Raw genomic sequence first — 13,066 nt, 5'->3', positions numbered from 1 at the left:
CTGGGTAGGCATATGAAAAAATTTGAGGAAGAGTATTAGAAAAATTGACAGGTGTGAAAATCAAGGTCATTCATCTGGAATGCCCAAGATGGCTCCATTACCAGCTGTCTCCACTTATTAAAATGCTCCAGCCTTTATTAGCATAGCTGAATCTCATTCAAACTCTTGCCCATCAAGTTTGTTACATAAGAAAAATAGGACCAGGCTTTGGGTAACCTGATAAAAGAAACACTGATACCTTATGAATAAAGACTCAAGAATTAGGATTTTGGAGCTTGAGAGGTGGTTCAGTGCTTAAGGACACTGGCTGCTCTTCAGATCACCTGGGTTCGATTTTCAGCACCCACATGGCAGCTCACAACCATCTGTAACTCCAGTGCCAGAGGACCAGGCACCTTCTTCTGGCGATGGGATCTGCATCCACACGGTGTGCAGACATACATGCAGAAAAAAACACTCGTGCATATAAAATTAAAATAAATAAATCTTTAAAAAAGAAACCCAAGACTCCCTCCTCCTCTCCCTCTTCCCTTACTTCCCCCTTCCCCCACCTCCTTCTGCTTTTGTTGAGATAAAACTTCACTCCTGGAACTTGTGTTACAGCCCAGGCAAGTTTTAAACTCTTGATCTCCAAGCTATTGAGTGATAAGATAAACCGTCACACCCAGAAAGAGCCAGAACTTTTGTTAAATATTGTATTGTTAAATTTTGTAACACACAAGTTACAAAACACAGTCACTGTAGGTTAAAAAATTCGAGGATGGCAAACCAAGCATAAAGTCCCATGACAGCCGCCTGTGACCTTGGCTGACTTCTGTAATTAAGAGAGGGAAAATATCCTAAAAATCCCAAGACATTCCTGGGGGAGAGGTCCTGGATCCAGAGAACTGCTCCTTAGTCAACAATCTAATCTAAGGGGAAGAGCTCAGCCAGGACATTGGCCTAGAGAGAGGCTGGTCATACTGAGAGCCTCCATCCCATAAGCTAGCCAGGCAGAAGCTGTCAAGGCTAAACCTCAAGATCAGGAAGGACATGTCCTAAACAAGCTGGAAGACGGGAAGGCCAAGGTTAGGGGCCTGCCTGGAGCTAAGGGGTGAGCATCAGTACAGCTGGGAGTCTCAAGGCGGTACCTGGACCACCAGTTACAAGAAGCAGTTAAGGCTGAGGTCCCAGCTCTGTGAGACAGATAAACGGAGAACAGGCTGGGGTGGGTGGAGGAATAAGGATGGAGAGAAAATGATGTAAGGAAAAAACCCCGTGAGCTACTGAATGAGACTACAGACTAAGAGTGAGACACCACCTCATTTCATTACACACATATATGTATCTTCCAGGCACACATGTTAGATGAAGCTCACGAAGGTTTAACATAGAAGAAATGATAAGAAAGTTAACCCTCTGACTGTAATGAAAAGCAAATGGTAAAGCTAAAAGCAAAACACAGTTACAGTGTCCTTCACATTCTCCATACCCAGCAGCTGTATTGGAAGGCTAAGCCAGAAGAAGGAACGTTAATCTATAATGTGTATAATCTTGCTAAGATAAAATCTGGTATTTAGTGTGAGGATCAGGTTGTGTGAATCGTACAGTTGTCCCTATGTGTTAGTGTGCCAGTGTGAATAATCTTCACAAAAATCTTACAAGGCAGGTAGCTTTACTACTCCTATTTTATTTATTTTTTCATTTTATTTTGTGTGTGGGTGTTTTGCCTGCATGCATGTTTGTGCATCATATGTGTACAGTGCCTGTAGAGGTCAGAAGGGGGCATCAGATCTCCTGGGATTGCAGTTATAGATGGTTGTGAACTGCCATGTGGGTGCTAGGGATTGAACCCAGAGACTGGAAAATCATCCAGTGCTCTTAGCCACTGAAACATCTCACCAGCTCCTTCATAGCTCTTATGAGGCCTACAGAAAAAAAAAAACAAAACCATGACTTCTGTGCAGAATAGTTTTATGTCTACTTGACACATGCTAAAGTTATCTGAGAGGAAGGAAACTTCAATTAAGAAAATGCCTTTATAACACCAGGCTATAGGCTATACAGGTAGAGCATTTTCTTAATTAGTAATTGATGTGGGAGTGCCCAGCCCATTATGAGTGGTTCCATCCCTGGGCTGGTAGTCCTGGGTCCTATAAGAAAGCAGGCTAAGAAAGCCAATAGGTAACTTTCCTCCATGGCCTCTGTCTCAGCTCCTGCCTCCAGATTCCTATCTTGCTTGAGTTCCTGTCCTGACTTCCTCTAGTAATGAACTGTAATCAGGAAATGTAAGGAAATAAACCCTTTCCTACTCAAGTTCTTCTTGGTTATATTGTTTGGTCATGGCAGCCATAGAAGCCCTAACTAAGACAACTACACTTGAAGGAGCAGTTCCTGGTTCTAATACAAGCTGGCCATCTAGGCTTCTAACAACCTGTTCAAGCTGTTTCTTTAGAAAAGTAACTGATTTTGCAGGTGAAGGGAAAACAGTAGAACATAAAAAAAGACACAATGCCATTTTCATGGTCAGATGCTCGATTCATCCAGTCAGCTATGTATTGAGTTCCAGCTATGAGCCAAGATCTTTCCTCTATACTGAAGACAACATGCAGGTCTTACAATTAGACAGAATATATCTGTATCTGTATCTGTATCTGTATCTGTATCTGTATCTGTATCTGTATCTATATCTTCTATCCATATCCATATCCATATCCATATCTGGATCTGGACCCGGACCCGGACCTGGACACGGACACGGACCCAGACATGGACACAGACACATATACATGCATACATATATGGCGTCAAATCTAGTTCTTTGTGAGTTTGAGAGGCACCAAACATTACATCTGGGAATCTGTGTTTTTCCACATGTTAAACATACAGCTGGATCTCTGATGAAGTGTTACCAACACTGTGAGGCTTAGAAGCCAGGGTTCAGCAGAAAGAGGCTGTTTACCAGCTATGTAGAGAAAAATGGTATTGATCAGGTGAGACAGGTTCCTGCCCCAGGATTGCCATGGAACTTGTACCCAACTATGAGTGTCAGTCTGTCTGGGCTATAGTGGAAAAACAGAGAGCCTACAATGGACCTCTGAGGTGCAGCTCTTACATCGTATGCAGAGACTGAGCAGGCCCCTAGCTGCTCAGGCCCAGAGCACAAGGTCATGCTCAAACAGGCAGCAGGAGTATCAGGGTAACTTCAAAGAGCTGCTGCTGATGCAGCAGAAACAACTTAGCCAGATTTCTGCAGGCAGTATCTTTTTGAGAGGCACCAAGGGAACAGACTTGTCCTGGGTTTCAACCTCTATCCAGCAGGGTTTTGGGTGAGTGGAGCTTCTGCTGGGAAAGTTCCACAAAACAATCGGCAGAGGTAACACAGAACCAATGGGGACAAGAGCTTCCTTAACAACCTGGTAATGTCTAGGTCAGATGCTACAGTGGCCTTCCAGGGTTGGCACAGTAAAAGAGAGAATGACTTCCTCTTCCATAAAGTCTCTTTGGGATCCTTGCCAGACTTTGGGTCCAGCTGGGTCTCAAGAAGAATCAGGCAGGAATTATCACTATTGATAATAACTGGCACATGATTGTACGCAGAACTGAAACTCAGACAGCCAGTGAAAAGTATCCTCAAAAGATATGGACAGAGTTTGGGTGTAGGAAAGGAGTACCAGAAAGTGATGCCTGCGTATCATCACAATGAGATAATAGTACACCCTACCATGTCCCCACCCCGCCTCTGGTTATTCTTTCTCAGCTTCCATATTGCCGTTCATGCTGAGGAACAAAAGATACACATCTGTTTCTTATATTGAGAAATTTCTCTCTCCTTGGACACTATCAAAGATGCACAAAGTAGATCTTCCTCTTAAATGTATTGAGTTTCTTCTTTACCTTTGACCAGAACCATCCCCACATCTACCTTTTTCTCCTAAGAAAGAGAATAGTACCTAAGTTCAGTTTGTTCTCCCTCCCAGTGTTCAGCTAATGGCTTTTCAGATAGGGGAGGTTAAGATACTAAGCCAAAACTGAGAGCAAAGCTCACTCAGTTACTAATCTGAGTTGTGATGAAGCCAACTGTCTGGTCCCTAAGGATCCCAAGCCCAATGGCTTCTGCTCTGACAGCTGTTAGGGAGAAAGTGGAAGGAGCAGTCTCAATTTTTGCTGAAGGATTGTTGCTCAAAAGGGATCCAATAGTCTCCGAATGATGAATGAATAAAGGTGATTTTTGCTAAAGATAAATGAACGCAGAAGTTTTTATAGTTTAAAATGTGTCTCTTATCTTCTAATATTGAATTCAAACCTAAGATTTCAGAGCAAGCTCCACCTTGAATTTGACATAATGTCACCTACTTTGATAAGTAGAAAAATTAATATATACATATATGTATATATGTGTATAAATATATACACATTCACACATACACATATAAAATTACTATGAAGGTAGTCAAAACTGTGTAGAAATCTGGCAGTCAGATAAACCAAGAAATTGGCCTCACGTAGTTTCACAGAGCAGGGGAGTGATTCTGTGGCTTAGGGTGTTTGTCAGCCATTCCCAGATCCGCCTTTAGGAAATTCTAATTTACAAATTGATTTCTGGAATTCACTCTTCACTGGGCATTGACATTGTTCACTCCACTGTAGGTTAACCTACTGACCAAGGACATATAGGAAGTTCTATTTGTGTTGCAAGGACTTGTGGGTAAAAGTCTGTGGCATTCACAGCTTTCTTGGTGAATGCAGCCCGCAGAAGTGTCTGGAATCTGTTTCAAAGAGTTTCTGCAATAAAGCGCAGGTTTGCAGATAGCTTCCAAAATTTTATTGTTTTAATTTCCCAATCTAGAGTAAGGGGAATTCTCAGTGATCATTTTGTAGCAGGCAAGTACAGCAGCTGGCACACATCTGCCTTGCTGCCCCAGAGTCTGCAATGGACAGTTGTGTCCAGATTTCAGCCGTTGAGACTTGGACCCAACTTGTCTGCTTTACCCTGGAGTCCTCAGGACAGGATGAATTAATGTCCTCCAGCCAAGCCAGAGGTCCTAGCCTCCAGCCAGAAAGCACTGGCCACATGAAAGAAAGCGCAAGAGCCACAGTGCATTTATTTATGTGATTAAACTCTAATCACCTTTTCCTTACGCACCTTCCTGTTTTCCCTGGAGGGGGCTGTTTAACGGTCACATTGGTGTAGAGATGCCAGCTCTGTGCAGTGCTTTCTGCCAGCCTGGGCAGTCCTTGTGCTCAGCAGGCAGCAGCTTGCTTACACAGGATTTTGAATGGAAGGCAATTTTGATCTGACAGGAGGCCATAGAGAGCACTGAAGACCTCAGAGTCCTGGTTGTGAGAGAGATAGCCATTTCTTTGTTTCTAGGGTCACAGAAGCTTGAGACAAATGAGCTTAGGGTACAAGATTCAGAGAACTGCTTGCTCTCAGGTAAATGGTTCATTTTGATCCTAGTCTTACTTGGCTAATGACATAGGTATGGGTATATGTGGTGTGTGTGTGTGTGTGTGTGTGTGTGTGTGTGTGTGTGTAGGGGAGAGTTAGCTGTATGTGGGAAGGTTAGGGGTGTGTGTGTGTCTACACTGTGGTAGTCTGGATTTCTCAAAGTGTGGCTCCCAGATCAGTAGAAACAACAGCAGTTCCAGTATCTTGGAACTTGTGAGAAATTCTCAGGCCCCAATCCAGACCACTGAATCATACTCTTAAGAAAAGATAGGAAACTGTTGGAATACTCCCACTGGGTCATCCTGATGTCTTCTCAAAGAAACTCTGAGAAGCCTTGCAAACTAGAGAATAATGCTCCCAAAGCCACTTCGATAACAGAGGTAGAGCCATCCTTCAAAAAATTGCAAACTCAATCAGAACAGAGAATAGAATGGGGAAGGGTCAAGCTTAAACTCTTCTCTAAAGCAAGGCAGGGACCCCTTAAACAGCAGGGTTGTCTTTCTCACACAAACCTAAATAAACTGCACTCAAGACCTGGCAAGTGTTGGAGACAAAGATGATTATTAATATCTTCCTTCCGGTTTCTTTCCCTAGCTGTGGTCGCTCAGTCAACATGTGATTAGTTGAAGGCTTAGATTCTCATCTGAATGCTGTCATCAGCCACCTGTGCCGGTCAGGGAAGCTCACATAGGCACGGCTCCCAAAGAAACATGGGTAGGAAGGATTGTGGTGACGGACCTCACATCCTAAGCAAGGGTCCAGTTCCAGGGAGCAGGGCTGGATGACTTAAACTCGAGGATACCTGAGTTGGGAGAAAGCTCAGCCTGCTTCCTTTCTACAGCAGCATGTCTTTTAAAGGAGTCTACTCCAAGCTCCCCAAAATGGTCCAGAGTAACAAGTTTCAAAATGAATGGAGAAAGGAAAAGTGGAGGGGCACCGGTGCTTGTTACTGGATTTTTTTCTTTTTACTGTAACAATGAAGAGTAAGAAGACACATCACAGACTCCTTTTCGTTTAAACGTTGTCACTGGAACCCCAAATGTGCAGAGTAATGTGATCGTGGTCAGCTGGCAACTGGCCTAGCCCAGCGGCTTCAGGCACTCCGCGATGGAGTTAACTCTTTTGTCCAGTGCTGAATTAGATACTGGACGGAAAAGGATGAATCACAGGTAAAACTGTTGTGGGGTGGACCTAAGTGGGAGGTCTTAGCACGGAGGACTGTCACAACAGTGTGGAAACATTTCTGCAAAGCTTCCTGCGAGCTAGTCAAACTGACAGTCTCAGCTCAGGCAAGTGGCGCTAAGGACTAGCAAGGCTATCAGCCTGCAGGGGGCACAAGGGTAGGGGGTAACAGTCCTTAACAGAACCCCCCTTCGTCCCTTTCAATAGGGTGTACTGGGGTTAGGAGCGCATGCTCAGAGCCAGGTACCCAGCTGTTCCCCCCCCCCCCCCCCCCCCCGCCCCTTCCCCCCCCCCCTCGTAGTTTCCCTGGCCACTCTGCTGCAGGAGAGTTGGAAGGAGGCTTCATGACTACATTTTTCCTCCCAAAGGGAACCAACTCCAAGATAACTTTACTTCCGGGGGGTTAGGGGAAACAAGACGTGAAGAAAGTTCACCCCAGCACTTTTCTATAGAGTCCTCTTACCTTCCTCATTTAGAATCCAAGGCAGAAACGCAAACACCGAGTCAAAGCCACATGTGTCCTCTTCAAAGGCACAGGAGCCAGCGGGCAGATCCAGGGCACTGGCAAGCTGCAAGGCTGCGGGCACAAAGGGACTTTCAGTTTGGTTTTCTGCCTGGCAATGTTGCACCAGCCCTGGGGACCAACTACCTGGTGAAGTTAGGGAAGTCATGTGGGAAAGAGAGAGAAGGATGCATGACCTCCCTCAACACTCCTGGGACCCTCCTCTGTACAACTCCACACCCACCCCCCATCCCAGGCTTGACCAGGGAGAGCAGGGAGCTTAATGGCTGAGAATGATCCAGAAGAGCCGTTGGATGGCTGAGCGGACACCAAGAGCTCCACCCTAACAGCTCAAGTAAGAGCGAGTTTCTAGGACGTCCGCCCTTCCCGGGGGTCTCCTGTTGGTTCTTACCTTGCACTACCAGCAGGACTCCCTGTAGCAGCATAGTTAAACTTTCAGGCAGGAGGACCTGTGAGAGCTGCTGGCTGCTGGCTCACTGGGGCCCGCTGCTCCTAGGAAAAGGAGCGTGCTAGGCAAGGAGCTGGGGACCTGCTGAAGCTGCCACAGGCTGCTCAAATTCGTCGGAGGAGCTGCAAGCCAAGGCGCCCGTGTGCAGAGCGCGCTGCACAGGGCTGCAGCACCCGGGCACTTTTAGCCCAGTTGGGCCCGGGACGACCTCCGGACTGGACAGGGAGGAGACAACTGCACACTTGGGAAGGGCTAGCCACCACTTGGGGAAGAAGAGAGGGCAGCAAGCGATGCCTTCGTCCAGAATTTTAAAGCTGGGGACCAGACCTCTTGCATACACTTGGAAGGGGCAGTCCCTCTGCTGGGTTGCGACCAGAGGCTCCTGCCCCGCCCATCCGCGGTGGGAAACAGCTTATTTCAGGGGACAGCCTTCCCTGAATGTAGCTTGTATATCTCGTGGGGGGGGGGTGACCCTAATTTTAACCACCTTTCCTCGGAATGGAATTCTCTTAGGACTTTCTAGAGGAAATTTTGGATATGGTGGGCGTGGGATAAGTTTTAATTCTCAGAGCGTCAGAACTAATGACGTAGTGTTGCTAACCCTGGAATAGTAACACCCACCCCCCAATTTATCCGGAAGAATGTCTGGCATGCTTGGTGTTCAGCATTCCCTGGTCCAGTGAAATGGGGGGGGGAGTATTCCTCTTCTGCAAACAGCCAATGTAACAGAAGGTTGCGGAGGGGGTCACTTCCCTGGTATCAAATAGTTAAAAGTAAATTAGTTTTTTTTTTCTGCTTCTTAATCCTTTTTGTAAGCTTGTGCAGGCATTTCTGTGACTAGAGTGGGTTTATTTTTAATCCCCTGAAGAGGTCGATGCTTGAGTCCCTGATTCAGTACTTCTGGGGTAGGATTCCTAATTCTGTATATTTCTAATCACTTTCCAGCTGAGGTTGGCCTAGACCCACTTTCTGGGGGCCGCTGGTCTAAAACACTCCTGTTCAGCTGTCAAAGTTCTGCTCCCTGCCTTCAGTTTGACCTCTCAAGCTTGTTTTCCCTACCTTCCACAGCACCTGTCTTGTTGGGCCTAGATGCCCTCTCTCCCTGACCCTTGACGCTGGAGTGACTAAAGCTCTCCCTTAACTCCTGCTTCCTTTTCTGACCACTCCACCAGTGCTTTACCAGGTCCCTCAAATTTAGATATGACCTCATCTATTAGAGGTTGATGACGCTTAAATACCATGCTTGCTGGGGAAGCTCAGCGGCCGCAGCCTTCTGTCTGCAACCTGACTATTTCCACGTGGATGCTTGCACGTTGTCTTGTACTTAACAGGTCTCAGGGAGAATGGTTCATACTGTCAAACTTCCTCTTCTCCATCTTAGTTAACACAGTTATTTTCCAATTGCTGATGACAGAAGAACTTGAGAGTTTGGAGTCAGGTCTGACTGCTCTCCTCTTCCCAAGACAATGCCAAATCTTGCTTGTTCGGGACTGACATCACACCAGGTACCCACCTGCTCCATGTTCACACTCAGGCCCTGATTGGTCCCTGCTGGCATCTTTGTTGCCCTGGGATACCACAGTGGCCTCCTCATCCTGATCTTTTCATTTCTTACGCCTTGCCCACCACACTTCCTTCCAACTAGAGTTGTTAGGGCTTCCCTTCAATACAGAAATAAGGCCATGCCACTCTTTGCTCAAGACCCAGCAATTTCCCACATCATTTACCAAAATCCACATTCTTCATAAGGACCTGTGACGTCTTGCCAAACCTCTTCTTATCTCCTTCTTGTCAGCCCTCAACGCTTGGTTTGCAATCCGGCTGTGTCCTCACAGGGCATTACACTAGCGATCCCCGCTGTTCAAAATGCCCTTCCCCACAGTCGCTGTGCTGCCTGTTAGGCTGTCACTCTGTCACTCGGTGTCACTTTAGCAGTGGAAAATCCAATAACCACCTCCTTAATTTGAAAAAGTGTTTAGGATCTGTCTTTGAAGTTCAGACATACTTTTATGAATTTTCTGTACGTTAAGGTTCAAAGGATCAGGAACTTGTTTGGTGTATGCTACTTACTGTGTTTATATGCATTTCCTCAGGTAGGAGAGAAACATTTATTATATACACTATTACAGATATTCTATAGAAATGATCTCATTTGATCTTCATAAGCGGTGGCTATGTTATTATTACAGTTTAGATCCACAATGTTTCTGAAAGACCCTTGTGTTAAAAGGCTGTTTCCCAACCTGGTGCCATAAGGCTATATGGAAGATAAGTAAGAAGTGCGTCCTTCTGGGAGCTCCTCAAGTTGTTGGTATGTGCTCTTAGAGGGCTGGTGAGTCAGTCCTCAGCTTGTTCCTCTTTCTCTCTTCAAAGTCTTGGCCATGAGTGCAACACCTTTGCTCTGGCACATGTTCCTTACCATGGTTTGAGCAGAGACCTCTTAAGCTGGAAGCCTAAAGAAACCTTTCCTCTTTATAACTTGATCATCTCAGGTATCTGTTGCAACAACAGCAAGTTGACTAGTGCAATGAGTTTCATTTAATGGATGGAGAAACTGAGGCACAAAGTCCAGTGACGACAGGTGGTAGAGTCAAGACTAACCCAGCTAGCTCAGAAACCTCCTTCACTGTGAGTTCCATGTTGGCTTCTTGCTCAGAGGTGACACCCTCTGATGGATACAAATATTCAGAGACAGATGTGAATCCATTTGAACTTCAAGACAGTGATTTCAGCTTCACAAGCTACTGTCAATCACAAGCCACTGTGAAGCACAAGCCACTGTCAAACTGGTGCTGCTTTGTTCAAGTACTTATAAAAATATTTGAAATATTTAGAATTGCCTTAGATTCATCTTGTGTGTCACAAGCTGTAAGGAAGTAAATTTTTTCAAAAAAAAGCTTTAAAGCCCTGGAAAGATAGCCAAATAATTAAAACACGATTTAAAACCTTAAGGCCACACTACCTATGGAAAACAGAATCATTAGACACTAGCACAAACTCAGTGAAGTCAAATTTCCACTTAGTATATACTGTTATGGTCAGTAAGTGCCCAGCACAGAACTTTGTACAGGAAGGAAGAGATATTGTAGAAGGCAGGCAGAAGGCTGCAGAAAAAATCCAGAGAAACCAGGAGTTCTGTGCATCAGTCCTTGTCCTTTGGTCACTATGGATGGAGCCTGGCCAGATGCTGTACTATCTTATCATTTAGACAAGAAGAACCAGAGTTCAGGGACCCAGGACTCTATCCCTGAAGACTTAGTTTAGTCAAAGGATCAACAATGTACATAAAGATCCAGCTTGGGGAAAAAAAGGTACACATATTTAGGAACTATGGTAGGTTAACAGTGTCCTCCCTAAAGAGATACGCATATATCCTTAAGGCCATGAGTGTGACCTTATTTGGAAAGAGAGGCTATATGCTTAAGTAATAAAATTAGGGATGTTGAGATGAGGTCATCCTGGATGAACAGATGGGCCCTGAGTCAATGGTAAATAAGTGTTGTAAGAGAGAGAAGGGAAGTCAGACACATACAGCAGATTCCATAAAGATGGAAGAGGAACTGGGCTGGGCAGCCCCAGGAATGTATGGGACTTTGAAACTGGAAGAGGTGAAAAATACACCCCCACCCCCACCCCAAGAGTCCTGGAGGAGCAAGCTTTGCAGATTTCTTAACTTTGAACTTCTGGCTTTAACACTGTAAAAGGTTTAGTCATTTGTTCCAGTGTGTGTGTGTGTGTGTGTGTGTGTGTGTGTGTGTGTGTGTGTGTGAGATAGATAGATAGATAGATAGATAGATAGATAGATAGATAATGTCTCTATAAAGTGGATGTTGTTATTGAATTCATTTTTCAAATAATAATAGTAAAAAAACAACAGACCAAGAGTGGTCTTGAACAATTGACTTGTTCAAGTTTACACTTCTGGCCAATAAGCCACCAGAATTTGATCCCAGAAGTCAGACTCTGATGGTTTTGCACTCTATAAGGTGTAATTCTTTTTAACAGAGGCTTCCTGCAGCATATGCTGGGGAAATGACCTGTGCTCAGTGTCTACTGTGTATCGACTCATAATATTTGCCTCTCACTGGGACTGAGCCAACCCCAGTATTATTAATCATGCTCTGTGCTTTTTCTAGCATCATGGAAGTTTCTAAATTCAGGTTTCATAAGAGAGCCAAGTGAAACACTGATGCTCCTTGCAGGAATTCCTGTAGCTGTTTCTGTCTTCTCCCATAGCTGGAGAAAGCTCAGGAAAGAGTTTACCTGGGGAAAGAAGAAAGTAAGCCAGGGTTTGCACTTGCACCATATGCACTGTGCTGCCCCAGCACAGAAGCTATTTGTCGCACCCACATTCCTTTCTGTGATTGGCTTTCCTGTAGGCTTAAAATATTCACAACCTACTTTAACAAAGGTTCTTAAATGCTTTAGCCTCCACCACCCACCAGAGGTAGTTCAAAAAGAAAGGTTAATAGGAAATGGGGTTTGTGGACCTGTTTAGAAATAGTTCTTTGGGGCAGTTCCAGTCTCCATTGTTAGCAATACAATCCTCTAGTAAAACACCAACACAAACCAGCAGCTGCAATCCACTCAGCAATCGCTATTCAAGAATCAGCAACGGCCATTGGATCCAGAAAAAACCTCGAGGTTCCACCAATTAGTCCGAGTATGAGGAAGCAACTAGAATGTCATGAGAGGTTCTTTGGCGAGTTACTGTCTACGAAGTCATGACGAGCAAAGATCAGAAATGTGATGTAAGGTGAACCAATGCCAGAATGTCATCAGCAAAGACTATCTTGGTAGAGCAAGGAGAACCAATGCCAGAGCCTCCTCTCATTGTCTCTGAGGTCACATTTATATTCTTTCTATATTCATTTCTATATTCATATATTCATATATTTCTATATTCATCTCACAGCCTCTCACGTGTCTGGTTCAGCACAACACCCTTTCACCTGTCTGCCTCAGCAAAAGATCAGATGGCATAACTGAGTTTCCAAAGAAACCATTTCCACTTCACTCTCCTGTCTTCATTTTCTTGTGCAGTATCATGGGAAGATAAGTTCAGCAAATGTTTCCTGAGTGCCCACTGTGAACCAGGTATCATACTTAGGGCTAGAAATCCAGGTGAACAAGGCATAGTGTCTGTCTTGGAGATAAGAATCTGGCTAATGAGAAAGTCATTTGAAGAGAATGTGTTGATGAGGTAAGATAGAACAAAGTCATACAGAATAAACAATGAGTCTAGGTCAGTGTTCTATTGCTGTGCAATGAGTGGCCACGACCATGGGAACCCTTGTCAGGGAAAGTAATAGGGGCTTGCTTACAGTTTCAGAGTTTAGTCCATTATTATAGTGGAAAGTATGGTGGCACACAGGCAAACACAGTGCTGGAGATGAAGCTCAGAGTTCTACATTCGAATCTGCAGGCAGCAGGATGAGAGAGAGAGAGAGAGAGAGAGAGAGAGAGAGAGAGAGAGAGAGAG

General features: G+C 44.9%; 1 protein-coding gene across 1 annotated transcript in view; it reads right to left on the bottom strand.

The window, feature by feature from the left end:
- Positions 1 to 7,622, bottom strand: part of Mamdc2 (MAM domain containing 2) — a 151,092-nt gene extending 143,470 nt beyond the window's left edge. Inside the window, exons 1-2 of the mRNA XM_028764009.1 lie at positions 7,528 to 7,622; positions 7,077 to 7,190 (exon numbers count right to left, since the gene is read on the bottom strand). Coding sequence (XP_028619842.1) covers positions 7,077 to 7,190; positions 7,528 to 7,561 — 148 coding nt within the window. The 5' untranslated portion in view covers positions 7,562 to 7,622. The remainder of the gene's footprint in view (positions 1 to 7,076; positions 7,191 to 7,527) is intronic.
- Positions 7,623 to 13,066: the final 5,444 nt, after the last annotated feature.

The sequence above is a fragment of the Grammomys surdaster genome, unplaced genomic scaffold (genome assembly GCF_004785775.1).
Source record: "Grammomys surdaster isolate TR1022 unplaced genomic scaffold, NIH_TR_1.0 141, whole genome shotgun sequence".
Classification (NCBI taxonomy): Eukaryota; Metazoa; Chordata; class Mammalia; order Rodentia; family Muridae; genus Grammomys; species Grammomys surdaster.
This window is presented reverse-complemented; position numbering and strand designations above follow the sequence as displayed.